At 41.6% G+C, this 22,617-nt stretch overlaps 3 protein-coding genes across 3 annotated transcripts; 1 reads left to right on the top strand and 2 right to left on the bottom strand.

Annotated features, from left to right (window-relative positions):
* Window positions 1–1,409: 1,409 nt before the first annotated feature.
* Window positions 1,410–3,536, bottom strand: LOC124308888 (tropomyosin-like). Its single transcript, XM_046772044.1, has 4 exons — window positions 3,366–3,536; window positions 3,222–3,274; window positions 2,808–3,134; window positions 1,410–2,029 (listed from the first exon to the last, which is right to left on the bottom strand). Exons 1-4 carry the CDS (start codon window positions 3,412–3,414, stop codon window positions 1,757–1,759), a joined length of 702 nt encoding a protein of 233 aa, XP_046628000.1. The 5' UTR covers window positions 3,415–3,536; the 3' UTR covers window positions 1,410–1,756.
* Window positions 3,537–3,713: 177 nt separating this feature from the next.
* LOC124309493 (uncharacterized) lies at window positions 3,714–5,268 on the bottom strand. Its single transcript, XM_046773161.1, has 4 exons — window positions 5,218–5,268; window positions 4,993–5,136; window positions 4,502–4,783; window positions 3,714–4,010 (listed from the first exon to the last, which is right to left on the bottom strand). Exons 1-4 carry the CDS (start codon window positions 5,266–5,268, stop codon window positions 3,714–3,716), a joined length of 774 nt encoding a protein of 257 aa, XP_046629117.1.
* On the top strand, window positions 3,906–12,975 carry LOC124308886 (coiled-coil domain-containing protein 8 homolog). Its single transcript, XM_046772043.1, has 5 exons — window positions 3,906–4,061; window positions 4,446–4,716; window positions 4,983–5,145; window positions 9,406–9,693; window positions 11,785–12,975. Exon 5 carries the CDS (start codon window positions 11,809–11,811, stop codon window positions 12,688–12,690), a length of 882 nt encoding a protein of 293 aa, XP_046627999.1. The 5' UTR covers window positions 3,906–4,061; window positions 4,446–4,716; window positions 4,983–5,145; window positions 9,406–9,693; window positions 11,785–11,808; the 3' UTR covers window positions 12,691–12,975.
* Window positions 12,976–22,617: the final 9,642 nt, after the last annotated feature.

The following is a 22,617-nucleotide window of genomic DNA, read 5'->3' as shown; positions in this document are numbered from 1 at the left end:
TTCAAAGCGATCGCCGAAAGTACAAACGAATAGTAATAATCGCAATGCCACTTTTCTTTAAGCTTCCGTGTTCTTTTGTCAGACATCGATTCCTTCATCTGGATTTTTAACGGTATTCTATAATCAGGCAATTTCATCGGATCGGTACTTTCTCGTTATTGGATGTAATTGGCCGACGATGATCTCGTTTCACCTGATCAGCCAGACGTCTCGACGAATCGTTTAACTTTAATCGCGAGAAAAAATCCTACCTCATTTTCAAAATCATTCTTCCACATCTGTTTATGGATTATTAAACACACTGACTCGTAACCTCGAGTGTTGTTACTCTGTCCAAATACGTAATAAGCGCGGGTGAAATTTTCGTAATCATGAGTTATGTTCCAGCCTGTCAACATCTCTCGGTTACAAGTGAACGGACCGCAATTGAAAATGACATCATACATTCGTCACGGTTATTCAAATATTCGTAACATTCAAGTTTCACTGATCATCTCGAATCGAAGGGTGAACTCAAAGCTCCCGTAGAGCTGAATTGTTACTCCTGAAATTTCGACAAAGTTTTTGATATTGAATAAAAAACTACACACTTTTTTTTTTTTGTTTTTTTCTGCGGAATTACCTCCAACACCATTTTCCAGATCGTGCTTTGTGCAATTATCATTAACTTTGAATGTCTGAGTTGCAGTCTGCGTGTCTCGCCGCTCTTTTTCCTTCTTCTGTCAGTCCTTTTCCGCAGGATTATTGGCCAACGAGCAGAGCCTGCGACCGGAGCCGCAGTATTACCGGTTTCAAAGACAATGATGTGGCCGTGCGATATTGTTGCGAAAAACGAACAGCAGTTGCGTTATACACCGGATTTAACGAACGCCCGCAAACGGTTGACTTCTCATTATCATAGAGCACCGGAATGAGTACAAAAAGAATATATTAAGCGAAATAAAAAAAAAAAAAAAAAAACTACTTCCGGCATTGATAAAACGATTCCGAGAAAAGACCCCGGCTCCCCTGACCTTTGGCTCGAGTGGTCAATGTCCGCATATCGAAGTTCACTCACGAGCATTCAGGTGAAAGGACCGTCGGCCAGTTACTTGGGTAGCAATAATTCTTTCGACAAAATTGTCCCGGTTATTCTCCCCGATTTTTATGCCAAGTTTATGCAAGCATGCGTGCCGTTTAATGACAACGAATTACCTTTTGTAACCGTAACACGCACCGCATATGGTCTTACGGTGAGATTCATAAAACGAGTGTAACGAATTATTCCATCATGTGAAATTCGCGCAGAATTTTCCATAGGACGTAAATGTAATGAAAACTTGTTTAAAAATTGTTGTAAAAATACTGTAATATCGATCAAAGTAATCAAAATGGTCCCAACTTTGCTTTTTTTCAAAATTTTTGTCCAGAACAAGTTTATTGATAAAGACAATACACGGGTAAAAATATTTAATCGGAAGTTGACTTCACATCAGTTCTCCAATACGGTTATAAATTTTCACTCACATTTATTTTACACCTTGGGTTATTATTTTATTCCTATTCTTTTGCCACATAGCTGAGTAGTAAATATCTTCTGCGGTACCAAAGGAGTGAAAGGCGTCTGGATAAGTCGCGTTCCCAACGGTAAGTAAAGCAGAACTTTGTCAGTTGTCAAAAACCAACCGCCGATACAAATGACCGTGGAAGGATGATGAGAAAAAGGAAAAAGTTGACGAAGGAAAAGGACGAGGAAAATATTTAAACCCCAGCCATTTCACCCCAAAATTGCAAATTGTCCTCGTTTGTTCCTGTTCGCATTCAGTTTCGCTGAATGAGCTGCTGCGCTGGCTCTGTAAGCCGCCTGCTTCGTGTTCGTCAAATCCACCTTCGCCGACTGCAGCTGCTTTCCAAGCTCATCGACCCTGTGTCTAGCCGCCTCAACCAGCTGCTGCTTTTCGCTTAATTCCTGCTGCGCACCCTGAGCTGCCGCCTCGGCGTTCCCCAAATTTGCGTTCGCCGTTTGAACCGCCTGTCGCAACGTTTTTAGCTGAGACAAAAGAAAAAAAAGAAAAAAGGAAGAAGAAAAAAATTGTTAAATCCTGTCTTTGGTTGAAAGTGTAACTTAAAATGATAATTTTTAAGGTGTCCGGTATATTCTTGAGTGTTTTTGTCTTTTTACATCCGGAGCACCTCCTCGTGTTTGACACCTCCGATGAAGAGTCCGTTTCTGACGAACTTTGATTAATCGTATCTTACAAAGTATGACGACACGTTCAAACGTTAAAATATATTTTTTTTGTTGTTGCACTCGGCTGATACCATGCACTGCTATATAAATCATTTAAATATATCAGGGACCCAGTTTGAGACAAGGTTCTTTAATTCCTGGTAAAACAGTCAAAAGTTGAATGTTTCTATAAGAAAGAAGCTAGGATAGTTACAAATTGAAATTTTACAAGAGCTTGTGATTACTTGGCCAAACATCGATAGTTTGTATCAGTTTCATCACGAGATAGCCACGCATTAAATAGATATTTGTCAAATCAGGTATATTCATAACTCAGAAAGATCTGTGGGAAAAGAAAAAAAAAATAAATAAAACTTGAAATACTGGAATTATGAACAGAAACTTAAAAATCAATGGAAACAGCTGGTTCCTTTCCTTCCGTATTTCCTGTCTATCTATTCTCAAGGAGATGTTCGTAACTTACGAATATAAAACGGTGATGTACTTTCGCTAAAGGTCTGATTGTTTTGTGATTGAATCGACAGAGTATCGATTTTCGGTCAAGCAGCATCCTTAATTTGAAAATTTCGATCCTTACCTCCTGTTGAACTTCTTGAGCGGCTCGAAGAGCGGAATTAACGTTCGACTGTGTCTGTTCCAGGGACGAGCTTTCCTCCTGGACGACGGCTTCAGCCTCCTTGAATTCCTCCTGGAGCTGATCGACAACCGCTTCTTTACCAGCCAACGCAGCTTCCGCGGCCTTAGCAGCTTCTATGGCTTTTTCGGCGAGCTGAGACTTGACTTGATGAGCAGCTTGGGCTCCGGCTATATTCTGAGCGTCGGAAGCTGCCTTCGCTTCCTGGGCAGCCTTCTGAGCGATGTTCGTCGCCTTGTTCGTCTTCTTTGAAGCGTTAACTCCGAACTGCTGAAGGTGAGTGGTAACGAGATGAATCGGTCAAGGGGTTCATCTTTTCATACATAACCTTCAATGATTCAGCCGAAAATTACTCACCTCCGTACGTTTTAATCTCCTCCATCTTCTCCCGTCTGAATGACCGAAGATGACTGTGAAGAAAATACAGAAGACCGAGGATTGAGATCGATTAGGTTACAGGTGAGGTTGAGGGACGGGAAAAACGGTGGAACGAACACTCACGCATCCATATCAACACCATCGACAGTATCTTCATGTTAGAAAACCTCATCAAACCGATGTTTCGGTCTCTTCATAATTCCCGGTAAGTTGATGAGAAATGTAATGCCGTATTTCTTCTAAAAACTGATCGTTAAACGTTGAACACCGACACAGTCTCTTTGCAGATATGCGATAATTTTTCGGACATTGACAGCTGGTGACAAAAGCCAATCTGAAAACTGCAATCTTCGCGTCGTCGCAACGACGAATTTCGAAAATGAAGAAAACGATATTTCGACCAGGAAGGAAATATGCTAAACAAGTTTAATAGCGCGTCTAAAAATAACAACATTTCCGTCAATCTTTAAATCAGCCGTATCTTCTTCTGCTTCTCCACGATTTCCAGTTCGCGATGCGTCTTCTGTTCCTGTTGGCGTTGGCTTTAGCGTCGTGGGCAGCAGCGCTGGCTTTTAAGGCGGCCTGCTTGGTGTTGGCAAGGTCGATTTTCGCGGCCTGGAGCTGCTTCGATAGTTCGTCGACTCGCCGCTTCGCGGCGTCGAGAAGCTGCTGCTTCTCGCTGTAAGCTTGCCGAGCCCCCTGAGCCGCAGCTTCGGCGTTTCCAAGGTTGGCATTTGCGGTTCGAACGGCCGATGCGAGCGTCTTCAGCTGGAGAAAAGTACGAACTGTTTCACCGAACAGTGATCGAGGATTGAGAGGGTGAGATGGTAGTGATAATGTAAAAATATTAAACAACAGAAGCCCGATCGCTATATCGAACTTTCAAGTAATCCACGATCTAGTTCGTGAAATTTTTGAGTCGTTGAGAGTCGAAATTATGGATAATTCAAAATACCTAAACGTCAAAGTCTAGACAGCGAGAATATAGAATCCTTAGAATTGGGACGATTATATATTTTGGCTGTTGAATTTACAAACTACGTGGCGTTTGTTCAATAAACGTTTCTCTTTCATTTGTGTGTCGTATATATGCTTGACGTTTCAAAATTTTCACTTTTCCACACGTTGAAATTGGAGAAAATAAATTTTCACGTCTTTGAAAGTTCGATGTGTTGCGACCCTTTTATTTTCTCGACCTTCCAGATTTGGGATCTCACTCTCTCAACGATTTTTCTTCTCTCTATTTCACGACTTCGTACCTGAATACGCGACTGCTGAGCCGCCTCCATCGCCGACTTGACGTTGGACTGAGTCTGCTGCAATGAGACACCTTCCTCTCGCACCACCGACTCTGCCTCCTTCACCTCCCCCTTGAGCTGCTCCACTATCGCCTCTTTTCCCGAGAGGGCTGCTTCCGCCGCTTTAGCTGCCTGAACCGCTTTCTCGGCCAGCTGAGCCTTCACCTTAACGTTATGTAACATACATGGAAATGTCAAATTTTTCATATCTTGGAGTTGAGTAGTATCGGCCCCGTATTGGAGCTGAATGACAACCCGATTTCACAGTTGAATAACAACTCCTTTTTGAAGTTAGATAGCAACCATTTTTTAAAGCTTAGTAAGCACAACCATTTTAAGATTCAAAAACAACCCCCTTTTGGAGTTTAGTAAAAAATCCTTTTTCTAGTGAGATAGCAACTCTTTTTTGAAGTCGAGTAACAAACCCCTTTTTCTCCCGTAGCTTCACCCACCTGATGTGCAGCCTGTTGGCCGGCGATGTTTTGGGCGTCGGAAGCCGCTTTTGCTTCCTGGGCAGCCTTCTGGGCGATGCTTGATGCCCTTTCGCCCTGTTTTTTGTGCGCGTCGATGGAACCAGAGTCAGAATTTATAAAACTCTGGAAAAGGTAACAATCCTCTATAAATTTCAAAGTAATAAAAATGAATAAACAAGCTTGTAAGCAGTTTCGTAAACGTACTATTTCGTTCGATGAAAATCTGTGTATCCGCCTGCAGTCGATTTGCCCCATTCCCAGGACGACTAAAAATTCAAAAATTTTGAAAAAAGAAAACGTACCGGCGTGAACGGCAACGAATTGAAATATTTTTCAAGAGAACCTACCTATATAAAAAACGCAGAATGTGCTTTTCATCTTGGTTTTCGTATGCAGAACACCTCTTCGCAATGCATGATTCTCGTCAATTTTTGACACGTAGTTTAAAAGTTAAACACGATAATTAATAGGATCTAACCAAAAAAAAAAAATACGTAAAAACAATTATAATATTGTAAGATACGCGTTCGTTGATCGTCGAAACAACGGAACGAATCATCTGAGCAGTTCGCATGCTTCGATTAATCGATTAATGCATCGATTCACGGTTCTCTGATCAAAAGGACCGTACTTTGAATTTAGAAAGAGACGGCAAGACAAAATATATACCGACCCGTGTAATTGATCGATTTACTCGATTTCGAGTTAGGTAATTAAAACACGATTCGTCATTCTAGAGTAAATCGGCGTGGATCCCGAATTATTGGGTAACACGGAAGCAAGTGTGTAAATAGGAAAAAAAAGAATCGTTGAATTTACAAAATGTAGTGACAAAATATGGCTAAGTAAATATTTCCTTGATTTTCAAATAAATCTTGCACAACCTAATAACCCTAATTATTATTTTGGCTACCTTTATATTCAATCAAATGATATTTCTTTCGTTGAAAAAATATCTCTTCCAACGTATTAGGTAGATTTAAAAAATCCTTTCATTGTGTTTAGCACAAAACGAGAAAGGTATAAAACAGGACTGACAGATTCTTTTTCACCAATCACGAGTTCGATAAAGTGATAGACAATAGTCACGACCTCTGAACTGCTTGCGTCAATCTCGATCAAAAATTTACGTGTAAGATAAAAACGTTCGAAATAGAAAGACAAAAAAAGAATGAAAAGAAAAAAAAAACACTAAGGGAACGGACTTTCTTACATCGGTGTATAAAATTCGCGAAACTGTTTGATACAGGTTACGTTAATACAGTGAAATGCAGGAAGAATACAACGACTAGAAGTAAAAATGAATTTAAGAAATGGTTAGCAGATACAAACCGCAGCAATGGATCTCTTTCACAGAAAGTTGCCGGTGTATAGGTCGAGTTTTTGATTATTTTTAATAACAGGTAGACAGCGGTACCATTCTCCTATTGTTGACGTGTAGGTACACGAAAATATTACGTGTATCTCTACGCTGTATAACTATACATGATGTGATAAAAACGATTTGTGGGTGAAGGATCGGGATAATGATTAATTAGCTGGATGTGGTCAAAGGCGTTTGAATTAGTCCAGATCTCGGAATCGCCGAAGAGAAGTCACACTTCCAGTATCTGATGAATAAAAAGCGAGACGAAAGTTCACGTAACGTTCTGCAGAACTTGAGCACTCGTTGCCTGAAGTATTACGCGACTAAACACTTTTTTCCCGAACAATTTTTTCACTACTTTTTCTACTTTTTAAACTACAACAATTTATTTTCATCCGCCGTTTCTTGTACTTGGAAATTTTTCCTGCCTCTGACGTTTTTCGACTTCCCTCCAGCAGCTTCCTGAAATACTAATTTGTAATTAATCCTTCTACGAGAACAAATAGACTCAGGTGATTTACATTCCACATTGATAAAAATGAAATTCGATTACGTTCACTGTCGATTTAAATCGTACATTTTTTTAAACATATATTATTCTTTATCAGTCAGTATTTTCCGTTGATATTTCACTTTCTATCGTGCAGTTTTCATGAAAACAAAAAGTAGGAAGTGAAAATTATTCGCAGTATTTTCAGAAGGACAAAACTTTTGCCATTAATGTCATACAAGGTTTGCGAAAAATGTTAGAGCATTTTTCCGCGATTTCTACAAACGAGTACTGTAATTTGTTAATTTTTTGCGTTTATTTCTCTACGTGCATCATTACCGATCGTTTAAACGAATTATCTAGAAACTAAAAACATTGAGTAAATAAACAAAACCAGATCTGTTTAAAGAGTTTACAACAATGCCGTAACGCGGACAGTAAGCACAAGTCAAATAACGTCATTATCGCTTTCCTTGAATAATCGATTCTGACCGGTCTATTCGATTCGGCAATTAGGCGGATCAGTTGTGCGTACATAAGATATCGTGTAATAGTAACAGAGCCACATTTCCACAGATAAGTTGCGTTTCAGATACTCTATTTATTAAACAAAACAAATCAAAAATAAAAAGCATAATTTCACAGCCTCGTAATTAGTAATTTTCACTCGCTGCAATTGAAAAAAAATCTCAGAACTCCAAAATTATCAAAGGTACCAAATTGAAAAAAAAAAAAAACTTGAACCGACTGAAGACAAGCATGCAATTTAAAAATGAAACGAATTAATTACTTTCTCGATAAATCGCGTGAGCTGAGAAATTAGCACAGACTAGTTCCACTAGGTTACTTTGTTTTTTTTTTTTTTTCTTTCCAAATGTGAATCAATCGTAGGAGATAATCGTGTCGTACAGAAGCGAGACATTGTTCGAAGTGAGACCGAAGACTGGAGGAAAAGAATCAGGGGGAGAGAATTCGTTGAACCGTATAAGAAAAGTCGCGAAACCTCGGGGACCTTTTTGGCGACCCGTCAAAAATGCAGAACGCCGATCTCAGGCGAAGAAAGTTCTCTGTCTAATATCTGTGCGAGAGGCCCCTGTTAGAACAGCTGCATAATCCCGGATGCGGTATATTTTACTGTTGATTTTATATCGCACAACGATATGAAACGTTGGCGGGGTTTTTTGCGCGCAACGTTTTTCCACCCAATAAAATGCGATTTCGAATCGTGGGTAGACGAAATATCTTTGTCGGAATCGTTACTTCCACCGTTTGATTGACGTTTTATTTCCCAAGTCCCGGCCGTCGATTCTGTGAAAAAAAACACACCGTCTTCGGCTGGGTGATCTTCTGCTCTATTTTACACTGTATAAGGATAAAAAGAGAAACGATTTCTCGCCGCTTTTTGCCACGGTTCCAATCGCCCAAGTACCCAATCTCTCTAATCTTCTAATCACTAAAAATCTTCGATTCCGTACAAATCACGAGTCCTCGCGATCTGTCGCAAATCATCGTTCGGCTCGATCGATCCGTCCCAATTTTTCGTCCGCACACGACTTCGATATCACTTTTTTTTTCTATGCCCGTAAAATTCTCAACTTTGTAAAAAAATACATCACGTACTCGGTTCTCATTTTTGCAACGATCAGACATTTTCTCGGCAACGTTTTAGTCCCGCCCACACGTTACGTTATAAAACTTCCGATATCCGGACATTTGAGCAAATGAAATAAACGTAAATCTACAATTCGATATTATTCCAAAATAGAAATGTTGTCGGTCAAATATTTACGAGTCGATTCTTTAGGCTCGAATCAGGCGTGACGATGCATTTTTACCCGAAACACAATAGAACTTTTATTTCTAGTAGGCACAAGCTCAGACACATACAAGCATATATCTTTATATTATGCAAACGTTGATAATATTTGTCAACTGTTGCACAATTTTTCAATCAGATTACCTAACCTTGCCTCTCCAGGTACTTGAACACGTATAATATTATACCCACCAGTTCGTAGCCACGGTGTAATTGTTTCATTTACATCGACGAATTATTTCTCAAGCTCCTTGCAGGAATGCGCCGTTATGAGATATTTGTCAGGTGGTCAGGGTCTACCGATATTTTTTGTCCATTCTTTTCGAATTCTTTTTGCCTTCAATGATCTGGTTTTCGTTTGAACACCCAATGAAAAAAGAAATATATCCTCAAATCGCCAATCGATTTCATTGTTTTCGCGGTCAGTTGATACTCGGTTGGATCGATTTGAAAATGAGTTCATTTCGTTGACAGGATTAATCATTCCATTCCAGACGAGTACGTTGCGAAAATTTACTCGCGGAATTATCGGTATTCACAAAACACGATCGGATAGGTCAGTTAAAATGATGAAACGTAGTCTAGATTTCACGAGCCATTGACATATTTCGGTACCGCGAACACCGTGCAAATTGATAAGATTCTAAGATCGTAAGACTTATTTTGAACTTGGGGAAAACGGATAGTCAAAAATTTATAACATGAGGTGGATCGTCTCAGGGACCAGCACCCCCGGATTTCGTAAGTTGGAAAGAATGACACGGTTCGAGATCGACGAAAAGTCGATTAATCTTGGATCACAAACTGACCTCCCTTCCCTTGGTCACCACCTCCCTCCCCGATATTGAAGGGGGAACACAAGACGTCTGTATCGCATGGACCAGGCAGCACTGACCAAGCCGGGAGGTATAAGAGGTCCGATTCCCGAGTGCACAAGCATCAGTTCTCAGCCCTCTTCCGGAGCAAAGACAGCTCCATTTACCAAGCTAGCATCGAGTGTGGTTAACCGTAAGTATATCTTCGGTTTTCGAGTAGCCCCGCAATCTCAATCTTCGACAAAGTCGGTACGACGTTTCGCTTGGAAGCCACCTCGCGTTCCTTAAATCTGATTTCGAGTATCCGCAATGTCGGTCAAGATGTAATTTTGTCCAAGTTCATTCACGCCTTCTCGTTTGAATGTTAAATCGCGCAATGAATTCCGGGTTCGATTATCTTTCCCAAGGGTGGCACAGCGTCAGGTTTAAACGTGGGGACACCTTGAAAGAGGACAAGACGTTGACTGCAAACTCGAGGCATTGAGGGAATGCAGGCCAAGCCAGGCCAGTTTTTCAAAGTGCATTTGAAAGGTGGTCCATTGGCGGGTTGTTATAGGAGTAAAGTAAATGTTCCAAGGCGGTTGTAGGTAAACGGGCGTGCACACTTTATTTGCACCTGCGTTCTCCTGCTGACTCGTACAGTCCGTTTGCCGTTCGCGGCGCGTGCACTCGGGGGGATTGGCCAATGGGTATTTTTTATGTGGCTTATGGAGCGCGACCGAGTGGAATGAATGTTAAGTTTCAACAAACGAAGGCGTGTTACCAAATTTTTACCAATTATATAGAGCGCGACATTCTACGGAGGTAAAAATAATACGCGCAGAAACGAAGGTGAAAGTCCATGCTATGGAATATAATGCTGTGATCGGCAGCTCAATGTACTCGAACAGTAGTTCTAATGGTTTTTCCGGTCTCTGTTCATTTACCGATTCCATTATTCGCTCGGTGGCTTCCTCTTCATTTTTTTTCTCCGATTATACTGTGAGAGCCTGATTTTCCTTATCGCGGTCTTAAAATCTGCTGCAGGATAATCTAACGATCAATCAAAGCTTCAACCATTCTGCGAACAATCCCCGGTTACCGGGTCAATGTTTTTGCTCATACTCGGACCGCTGCTTAATCGTGCAACGCGACAAAACGAGAGAAATTGCTTTGGGACGGTTCTGGAAAAGAAGTTTGAAAAGAAATCGTTGAGTAATCGACTGGCGTAAGCCATGTCGACACGTAATTGCGTCGCTTTTGAATTCAATTCACGACAATTTACTGCATAATGCTTGATAAATTCTATCCCTCTTACAATTAATACAAATTTTGGAATCATCTTTGACGAATAAAAAATTTTTTATACTCAAGTTATACTCAATTTTCTTCCTATAGAGTGTAAAATTGTTGCATATTTTCATTTCTTGGCAATAAAATTCTTTTGTTTTTTTTTTGTTTTATAGGTTTAAGACTGAACTTTGTGAGATGGTAAAATTTTGATAACAGTATTTTCTTTTTTTCATTTCCAAAGCTTTCAAATGCGATGATTGCATTTGTTCTACTGTTTACGATTTCTATCTTTTTTTTTTGTCCGTCTCGAATTCGATGCAGTGATAAAGCAGCTGAAATCAAGTACCAAGATTCCCGCGGTGGTACCGATTCGCGTTGCCAAACGTTAAATAAAAAAGGAGTGATGCAGCTCCGTGCGTTTTGTCCCGATTATCCACGCTTATACAACAAACCGATTTCCCGGGGGTCAATCTACCATGGCGATCGAGTCCCCCGCTTGCATAGTTTTGTCGCGCCGATCTCACGGGCGGGAAAGTTTCTTTTACGAAATGCCTTTCTTTCAATTTCAACAGAACAATTCGCGTTTCGGGCAATTACAATATCCGGCGAGAAGGATCGACCGACCGTCATTGATCGCGGTGCATGAAGCAGATCCCACTGGCGCATAAAAACAATTTAATTGTAAACTGAATTCGGAACCTTAAATTATCAAGCACTGGCCAATAACTCTTCTGCAGTTGGACACGGATGATTGGTCGTTCGTCATTTGCGGTGACACTTGTGGCGTCTTTGTAGGAAGTAGATGGGTAATGCAGAGACGAGACTATCAAGTTCATTTCCCATCATTTGCCATTTTCCCGAACATTGATCCCAATTGAAAATTTTCATAGTATGTCCATAGAATCCATCTGAATCCGTTCCAAATTCCTATGGATCCCGTCGGAAATTGAAACGAATCAGATGGATTCATTCCATGGAACATTTTCACCAACGAAATCGGTTCTGCCCACAGCTCAGCAGTCCCATATCCCTCAAGATGAAGGTCTTCCTGGTGATCGCGTGCGTGATCGGCATGGCTCTCAGCGGTCCGAGTAAACGACAGCAGCAGTTGGAGGCCGATCAGCTTGAGGCAGAGGCCTACGAATACGATTACGGAAGCGAGCCATCAGCCTCACACTACTCGGACGCTGCAGTGGCCGCCAGCCACGGACACGGGCACGGCCATGGACACGGGCACGGCCACGGCCACGTGGGTTACAGTTCAGGGGGTGGTTTGGTCAGCATAGCTCAGGGGGCGGCGGACCAGGCGCACAACCAAGTCGCGAACCAGCATAGCGCAGCCGGGCAAGCGGCCTACGTGGCGAAGAACACGCTGGCCCAAGCGGCGGCCCAATCGGCGGCCACAGCGGCGGCCGCGCTTGCTGGAAAGCAGATAATCCTCCTGGGCCTGGAACAGCAGTCGAGGGACGCCCACGTCGCCGTTGAGGGGGAGAAAATGCAGCTTCAGCAGGCTCAGCGTGCCGCCACTGCCGCCCAGAACACCGCCCAGCAGGCCATGCATCAGGTCCAAGTGATCACGGCCGCTCTGAACGCCGCCCAGGCCACGGCCGATCATGCGGCTCAGGCCGCGGCTGAAGCTGCGGCCGAGCTTGCCGCCCAGACCGCCATGGTAGGTCAGGCCAAGGCGCGCGCTGAGACCATTGACGAACAGCTCCACGCTTCCAGGGTGGATTTCGACGCTACGCAATCCGCGGCGAACAAGGCTGCGGCGGCGGCTCAGACCGCGCAGAACAACGCAGCCGCGGCTGCGGCACACGCTGCAAGCGCGGCCAGCGCTGTGGCTGGACATCATCCCGCCAGTCTTCATCAGGCCTCGCAGTTGGGGGACTCGCTAGAGTACAAGGGATACCGGTACTAGGCGTTGTCAGGCCCTTGATCGTCAACGCTTACCATCTTTATCACCGTACCAACCACGATCTAGCCACTTATGGCTTGTCACTTATCATCGAGTTGGGCGTCATTTGTTACCCCGGTTTTTTATACTGATGATGTTATGATACCGACGACGTCATTTTACTATTTCGATGCTGTTTTTATTTATTTTTTTTTTTTTTGTTTTTTTTTTTTATTTTCTTCTTTCCCACTTGCAGTGGTTTGAATTACGATGGGTATAATAATAAAAATTGTTGCCATGTATGTTGAACGATTATGGTTTTTTCTTTCCTTATTTGTCATTTGCTGATTGATTAATTATACGTTGAGATTAAAACGGATCATACGATACTGAAACAACTAACAACAGACACCTTTGTATCAGAACATTAGATTAGATTGTTGTATGAGTGCTAATTAGTTTATGAAATTCTGTGACTGTAACGGAGGAACTTATTGATACAATATCTTAATAATTGATTACATTATATAATGGATGCCGTTCATCAAATTTACGGCTTACATCTATTTATTATTATAATTATATCAGTTTGAAGATACGCCGTAAGCTAGCTTGTCGATGATATTCTGTTCATTATGACTCAATCCTGGTTATTGGGTGCACAAAAATTTTAATTGAACATTATTGTTAAGGGCTTTCGGACGATAATTAGCGGAAAAGGGTTCCTGGATATCAAATCTCAGTAGGACGTTCTTGTACTATACAAAAGTGTCCTATCTTACTTACGATTGTATTTTGCAAATTGTAATTCTATGAATATTATTGATAGTGTTGTGATAACTTGAATGCATACTTATGGACTGATGTCATGTGCAAAGTCTAGCTGTGACACAATTGAGACGTCATGAACAGAAGATCGAAATGGACACAATTACTAACACATGCGAAATAATGTGTTGTGTGGAGAGAATGCAAACTTGATGCGCAATTATAAGAATAATGAAAAGAAATTCGTTCATTACTACATAGGTTAGATGTAATAGTAACAATACGAAGTCATCCGCAACGTGTCCTACTAAGTTATATTGCACTGACACGCAGGCCTGAACTTGAAGTGTATGCAAAAAGTGAAATGTGACTATCTAGGGTGACATTTTTCATATGATACTAAGATAATGTTGAGTGCATTTCATTTTCCCGTATATTAGTCGGATTACTTGTGTGATGTTCAATCAGTGTTGATACGTTTCAATTCGTCTATGACTCATCAATACTGTTCTGCAATTTGTTCGAATACTATACAATTACACTGGCACACTTGTACTAGAAATAGTGACATATGTATTTCAATAAACTGATACTAAAGCTTGGTAACACTGGATTTGTAAATTGCAATTCCCAAACAATTGAAAGCCTCAAATCTTTTGATGTTGAAGCTGTGATAATTGTCAACCACTGTTCGTAGCGAGGAGTTGCTGCGTATAATCGATTCGTCTTGGAGAATCACATCCATATAACGCTACTGAGAATTGATTCACGAACTTCTCATGATGGTGCAAATTTCACCAGGAATGCTAATATATTAGCCGTAATGTTTTGTGAGGCGAGAAATCTTTGTCTCTAGTTGATTTCGGATAAGTCTTTCCTGACTGATGCAACCCTCAGAAACTCATGATACGCAGCGATAAAAGCGAAACGGCAACAGCAGAGAAATGTCAAACTGAATACTTCGTTTTTTGGCTGTAACTTTTGATGCGTTGATCGCAGCGTATTAGGACTGCGCCCAATCGATTTCTCTCGCTGAATTACGTCGAACTAGTGCCACAATGAATTTATTCCGGCACTTCTGAAAATCGCGAAAATTTTTGCCAAAAATGCAAAAGGGTTAGCCTTGCTTTTTTTTTGGCCCAAAAATTTTGGGTCTCCGATTCGATTGATTATACCTGTTACTGACCAATTGGACCCTCAGGAACTCAGAAAACGCAGCGAAAAGAGCGTGGGATCAACAGGAGAGAAATGGCGATGGAAAAAGCACCTGCTGAAAAATGTCGAAAACACAGGTTTCCGTTTTTTGGCTGTAACTTTTTATACAATAATCGCAGCGTGTTGGGACTGCGCCCAATCGATTTCTCTCGCTGAATTACGTCGGAATACTGCCACAATGAATTTATTCCGGCACTTCTGAAAATCGCGAAAATTTTTGCCAAAAATGCAAAGGGGTTAGCCTTGCTTTTTTTTTGGCCAAAAAATTTTTGGTCTCCAATTCGATTTATTTTACCTGTTACTGACCAATTGGACCCTCAGGAACTCAGAAAACGCAGCGAAAAGAGCGTGGGATCAACAGGAGAGAAATGGCGAAGGAAAAAGCACCTGCTGAAAAATGTCGAAAACACAGGTTTCCGTTTTTTGGCTGTAACTTTTTATACAATAATCGCAGCGTATTGGGACTGCGTCCAATCGATTTCTCTCGCTGAATTACGTCGGAATACTGCCACAATGAATTTATTCCGGCACTTCTGAAAATCGCGAAAATTTTTGCCAAAAATGCAAAGGGGTTAGCCTTGCTTTTTTTTTGGCCAAAAAATTTTGGGTCTCCGATTCGATTCATTTTACCTGTGACTGACCAACTGGACCCTCAGGAACTCAGAAAACGCAGCGAAAAGAGCGTGGGATCAACAGGAAAGGAATGGCGAAGGAAAAAGCACCTGCTGAAAAATGTCGAAAACACAGGTTTCCGTTTTTTGGCTGTAACTTTTTATACAATAATCGCAGCGTATTGGGACTGCGCCCAATCGATTTCTCTCGCCGAATCACGTCGGAATAGTGCCACAATGAATTTATTCCGGCACTTCTGAAAATCGCGAAAATTTTTGCCAAAAATGCAAAGGGGTTAGCCTTGCTTTTTTTTTGGCCAAAAAATTTTGGGTCTCCGATTCGATTTATTATACCTGTCACCGACCAATTGGACCCTCAGGAACTTAGAAAACGCAGCGAAAAGAGCGTGGGATCAACAGGAGAGAAATGGCGAAGGAAAAAGCACCTGCTGAAAAATGTCGAAAACACAGGTTTCCGTTTTTTGGCTGTAACTTTTTATACAATAATCGCAGCGTATTGGGACTGCGCCCAATCGATTTCTCTCGCCGAATCACGTCGGAATAGTGCCACAATGAATTTATTCCGGCACTTCTGAAAATCGCGAAAATTTTTGCCAAATATGCAAAGGGGTTAGCCTTGCTTTTTTTTTGGCCAAAAAATTTTGGGTCTCCGATTCGATTTATTTCACCTGTTACTGACCAATTGGACCCTCAGGAACTCAGAAAACGCAGCGAAAAGAGCGTGGGATCAACAGGAGAGAAATGGCGAAGGAAAAAGCACCTGCTGAAAAATGTCGAGAACACAGGTTTCCGTTTTTTGGCTGTAACTTTTTATACAATAATCGCAGCGTGTTGGGACTGCGCCCAATCGATTTCTCTCGCTGAATTACGTCGGAATACTGCCGCAATGAATTTCTTCCGGCACTTCTGAAAATCGCGAAAATTTTTGCCAAATATGCAAAGGGGTTAGCCTTGCTTTTTTTTTGGCCAAAAAATTTTGGGTCTCCGATTCGATTTATTTCACCTGTTACTGACCAATTGGACCCTCAGGAACTCAGAAAACGCAGCGAAAAGAGCGTGGGATCAACAGGAGAGAAATGGCGAAGGAAAAAGCACCTGCTGAAAAATGTCGAAAACACAGGTTTCCGTTTTTTGGCTGTAACTTTTTATACAATAATCGCAGCGTATTGGGACTGCGCCCAATCGATTTCTCTCGCTGAATAACGTCGGAATAGTGCCACAATGAATTTATTCCGGCACTTCTGAAAATCGCGAAAATTTTTGCCAAAAATGCAAAGGGGTTAGCCTTGCTTTTTTTTTGGCCAAAAAATTTTGGGTCCCCGATTCGATTTATTATACCTGTTACTGACCAATTGTACCCTCAGAAACTCAGAAAACGCAGCGAAAAGAGCGTGGGATCAACAGGAGAGAAATGGCGAAGGAATAAGCAGCTGCCGAAAAATGTCGAAAACACAGGTTTCCGTTTTTTGGCTGTAACTTTTTATACAATAATCGCAGCGTATTGGGACTGCGCCCAATGGATTTCTCTCGCTGAATCACGTCGGAATAGTGCCTCAATGAATTTATTCTGGCACTTCTGAAAATCGCGAAAATTTTTGCCAAAAATGCAAAGGGGTTAGCCTTGCTTTTTTTTTGGCCAAAAAATTTTGGGTCTCCGATTCGATCTATTTTACCTGTTACTGACCAATTGTACCCTCAGAAACTCAGAAAACGCAGCGAAAAGAGCGTGGGATCAACAGGAGAGAAATGGCGAAGGAAAAAGCACCTGCTGAAAAATGTCGAAAACACAGGTTTCCGTTTTTTGGCTGTAACTTTTTATACAATAATCGCAGCGTATTGGGACTGCGTCCAATCGATTTCTCTCGCTGAATTACGTCGGAATACTGCCACAATGAATTTATTCCGGCACTTCTGAAAATCGCGAAAATTTTTGCCAAAAATGCAAAGGGGTAAAAAAAAGCCTTGCTTTTTTTTTGGCCGAAAAATTTTGGGTCTCCGATTCGATTTATTTTACCTGTTACTGACCAATTGTACCCTCAGAAACTCAGAAAACGCAGCGAAAAGAGCGTGGGATCAACAGGAGAGAAATGGCGAAGGAAAAAGCAGCTGCTGAAAAATGTCGAAAACACAGGTTTCCGTTTTTTGGCTGTAACTTTTTATACAATAATCGCAGCGTATTGGGACTGCGCCCAATGGATTTCTCTCGCTGAATCACGTCGGAATAGTGCCTCAATGAATTTATTCTGGCACTTCTGAAAATCGCGAAAATTTTTGCCAAAAATGCAAAGGGGTTAGCCTTGCTTTTTTTTTGGCCAAAAAATTTTGGGTCTCCGATTCGATCTATTTTACCTGTTACTGACCAATTGTACCCTCAGAAACTCAGAAAACGCAGCGAAAAGAGCGTGGGATCAACAGGAGAGAAATGGCGAAGGAAAAAGCAGCTGCTGAAAAATGTCGAAAACACAGGTTTCCGTTTTTTGGCTGTAGCTTTTTATACAATAATCGCAGCGTATTGGGACTGCGCCCAATCGATTCCTCTCGCTGAGTTACGTCGGAGTACTGCCACAATGAATTTATTCCGGCACTTCTGAAAATCGCGAAAATTTTTGCCAAAAATGCAAAGGGGTTAGCCTTGCTTTTTTTTTGGCCAAAAAATTTTGGGTCTCCGATTCGATTTATTTCACCTGTTACTGACCAATTGGACCCTCAGGAACTCAGAAAACGCAGCGAAAAGAGCGTGGGATCAACAGGAGAGAAATGGCGAAGGAAAAAGCACCTGCTGAAAAATGTCGAAAACACAGGTTTCCGTTTTTTGGCTGTAACTTTTTATACAATAATCGCAGCGTATTGGGACTGCGTCCAATCGATTTCTCTCGCTGAATTACGTCGGACTACTGCCACAATGAATTTATTCCGGCACTTCTGAAAATCGCGAAAATTTTTGCCAAAAATGCAAAGGGGTTAGCCTTGCTTTTTTTTTGGCCAAAAAATTTTGGGTCTCCGATTCGATTCATTTTACCTGTTACTGACCAACTGGACCCTCAGGAACTCAGAAAACGCAGCGAAAAGAGCGTGGGATCAACAGGAGAGAAATGGCGAAGGAAAAAGCACCTGCTGAAAAATGTCGAAAACACAGGTTTCCGTTTTTTGGCTGTAACTTTTTATACAATAATCGCAGCGTATTGGGACTGCGCCCAATCGATTTCTCTCGCTGAATCACGTCGGAATAGTGCCACAATGAATTTATTCCGGCACTTCTGAAAATCGCGAAAATTTTTGCCAAAAATGCAAAGGGGTTAGCCTTGCTTTTTTTTTGGCCAAAAAATTTTGGGTCTCCGATTCGATTTATTTTACCTGCTACTGACCAATTGTACCCTCAGAAACTCAGAAAACGCAGCGAAAAGAGCGTGGGATCAACAGGAGAGAAATGGCGAAGGAAAAAGCAGCTGCTGAAAAATGTCGGAAACACAGGTTTCCGTTTTTTGGCTGTAACTTTTTATACAATAATCGCAGCGTATTGGGACTGCGCCCAATCGATTTCTCTCGCTGAATAACGTCGGAATAGTGCCTTAATGAATTTATTCCGGCACTTCTGAAAATCGCGAAAATTTTTGCCAAAAATGCAAAGGGGTTAGCCTTGCTTTTTTTTTGGCCAAAAAATTTTGGGTCTCCGATTCGATTTATTATACCTGTTACTGACCAATTGGACCCTCAGGAACTCAGAAAACGCAGCGAAAAGAGCGTGGGATCAACAGGAGAGAAATGGCGAAGGAAAAAGCACCTGCTGAAAAATGTCGAAAACACAGGTTTCCTTTTTTTGGCTGTAACTTTTTATACAATAATCGCAGCGTATTGGGACTGCGCCCAATCGATTTCTCTCGCTGAATTACGTCGGAATAGTGCCACAATGAATTTATTCCGGCACTTCTGAAAATCGCGAAAATTTTTGCCAAAAATGCAAAGGGGTTAGCCTTGCTTTTTTTTTGGCCAAAAAATTTTGGGTCTCCGATTCGATTTATTTTACCTGTTACTGACCAATTGTACCCTCAGAAACTCAGAAAACGCAGCGAAAAGAGCGTGGGATCAACAGGAGAGAAATGGCGAAGGAAAAAGCAGCTGCTGAAAAATGTCGAAAACGCAGGTTTCCGTTTTTTGGCTGTAACTTTTTATACAATAATCGCAGCGTATTGGGACTGCGCTCAATCGATTTCTCTCGCTGAATTACGTCGGAATAGTGCCACAATAAATTTATTCCGGCACTTCTGAAAATCGCGAAAATTTTTGCCAGAAATGCAAAGGGGTTAGCCTTGCTTTTTTTTTGGCCGAAAAATTTTGGGTCTCCGATTCGATTTATTTTACCTGTTACTGACCAATCGGACCCTCAGGAACTCAGAAAACGCAGCGAAAAAAGCGTGGGATCAACAGGAGAGAAATGGCGAAGGAAAAAGCAACTGCTGAAAAATGTCGGAAACACAGGTTTCTGTTTTTTGGCTGTAACTTTTTATACAATAATCGCAGCGTATTGGGACTGCGCCCAATCGATTTCTCTCGCTGAATTACGTCGGAATAGTGCCGCAATGAATTTATTCCGGCACTTCTGAAAATCGCGAAAATTTTTGCCAAAAATGCAAAGGGGTTAGCCTTGCTTTTTTTTTGGCCAAAAAATGTTGGGTCTCCGATTCGATTTATTTCACCTGTTACTGACCAATTGGACCCTCAGGAACTCAGAAAACGCAGCGAAAAAAGCGTGGGATCAACAGGAGAGAAATGGCGGAGGAAAAAGCACCTGCTGAAAAATGTCGAAAACACAGGTTTCTGTTTTTTGTCTGTAACTTTTTATACAATAATCGCAGCGTATTGGGACTGCGCCCAATCGATTTCTCTCGCTGAATTACGTCGGAATACTGCCCCAATGAATTTATTCCGGCACTTCTGAAAATCGCGAAAATTTTTGCCAAAAATGCAAAGGGGTTAGCCTTGCTTTTTTTTCGGCCAAAAAATTTTGGGTCTCCGATTTGATTCATTTTACCTGTTACTGACCAATTGGACACTTAGGAACTCAGAAAACGCAGCGAAAAGAGCGTGGGATCAACAGGAGAGAAATGGCGAATGAAAAAGCACCTGCTGAAAAATGTCGAAAACACAGGTTTCCGTTTTTTGGCTGTAACTTTTTATACAATAATCGCAGCGTATTGGGACTGCGCTTAATTGATTTCCCTCGCTAAATTACGTCGGAATAGTGCCACAATGAATTTATTCCGGCACTTCTGAAAATCGCGAAAATTTTTGCCAAAAATGCAAAGGGGTTAGCCTTGCTTTTTTTTTGGCCAAAAAATTTTGGGTCTCCGATTCGATTTATTTCACCTGTTACTGACCAGTTGGACCCTCAGAAACTCAGAAAACGCAGCGAAAAGAGCGTGGGATCAACAGGAGAGAAATGGCGAAGGCAAAAGCACCTGCTGAAAAATGTCGAAAACACAGGTTTCCGTTTTTTGGCTGTAACTTTTTAAACAATGATCGCAGCGTATTGGGACTGCGCCCAATCGATTTCTCTCGCTGCATCACGTCGGAATACTGCCACAATGAATTTATTCCGGCACTTCTGAAAATCGCGAAAATTTTTGCCAAAAATGCAAAGGGGTTAGCCTTGCTTTTTTTTTGGCCAAAAAATTTTGGGTCTCCGATTCGATTTATTTTACCTGTTACTGACCAATCGGACCCTCAGGAACTCAGAAAACGCAGCGAAAAAAGCGTGGGATCAACAGGAGAGAAATGGCGAAGGAAAAAGCACCTACTGAAAAATGTCGAAAACACAGGTTTCCGTTTTTTGGCTGTAACTTTTTATACAATAATCGCAGCGTATTGGGACTGCGCCCAATCGATTTCTCTCGCTGAATAACGTCGGAATAGTGCCGCAATGAATTTATTCCGGCACTTCTGAAAATCGCGAAAATTTTTGCCAAAAATGCAAAGGGGTTAGCCTTGCTTTTTTTTTGGCCAAAAAATTTTGGGTCTCCGATTCGATTTATTTCACCTGTTACTGACCAGTTGGACCCTCAGGAACTCGGAAAACGCAGCGAAAAAAGCGTGGGATCAACAGGAGAGAAATGGCGAAGGAAAAAGCACCTGCTGAAAAATGTCGAAAACACAGGTTTCCGTTTTTTGGCTGTAACTTTTTATACAATAATCGCAGCGTATTGGGACTGCGCCCAATCGATTTCTCTCGCTGAATTACGTCGGAATAGTGCCACAATGAATTTATTCCGGCACTTCTGAAAATCGCGAAAATTTTTGCCAAAAATGCAAAGGGGTTAGCCTTGCTTTTTTTTTGGCCAAAAAATTTTGGGTCTCCGATTCGATTTATTTTACCTGTTACTGACCAATTGTACCCTCAGAAACTCAGAAAACGCAGCGAAAAGAGCGTGGGATCAACAGGAGAGAAATGGCGAAGGAAAAAGCAGCTGCTGAAAAATGTCGAAAACGCAGGTTTCCGTTTTTTGGCTGTAACTTTTTATACAATAATCGCAGCGTATTGGGACTGCGCTCAATCGATTTCTCTCGCTGAATTACGTCGGAATAGTGCCACAATAAATTTATTCCGGCACTTCTGAAAATCGCGAAAATTTTTGCCAGAAATGCAAAGGGGTTAGCCTTGCTTTTTTTTTGGCCGAAAAATTTTGGGTCTCCGATTCGATTTATTTTACCTGTTACTGACCAATTGGACCCTCAGGAACTCAGAAAACGCAGCGAAAAAAGCGTGGGATCAACAGGAGAGAAATGGCGAAGGAAAAAGCACCTGCTGAAAAATGTCGGAAACACAGGTTTCTGTTTTTTGGCTGTAACTTTTTATACAATAATCGCAGCGTATTGGGACTGCGCCCAATCGATTTCTCTCGCTGAATTACGTCGGAATAGTGCCACAATGAATTTATTCCGGCACTTCTGAAAATCGCGAAAATTTTTGACAAAAATGCAAAGGGGTTAGCCTTGCTTTTTTTTCGGCCAAAAAATTTTGGGTCTCCGATTTGATTCATTTTACCTGTTACAGACCAATTGGACACTCAGGAACTCAGAAAACGCAGCGAAAAGAGCGTGGGATCAACAGGAGAGAAATGGCGAATGAAAAAGCACCTGCTGAAAAATGTCGAAAACACAGGTTTCCGTTTTTTGGCTGTAACTTTTTATACAATAATCGCAGCGTATTGGGACTGCGCTCAATTGACTTCTCTCGCTAAATTACGTCGGAATAGTGCCCTAATGAATTTATTCCGGCACTTCTGAAAATCGCGAAAATTTTTGCCAAAAATGCAAAGGGGTTAGCCTTGCTTTTTTTTTG

Source organism: Neodiprion virginianus, chromosome 7 (genome assembly GCF_021901495.1).
Source record: "Neodiprion virginianus isolate iyNeoVirg1 chromosome 7, iyNeoVirg1.1, whole genome shotgun sequence".
NCBI classification, from domain to species: Eukaryota; Metazoa; Arthropoda; class Insecta; order Hymenoptera; family Diprionidae; genus Neodiprion; species Neodiprion virginianus.
Note: the sequence above shows the minus strand (reverse complement) of the source record. Positions and strands in the feature narration are given on the sequence as shown.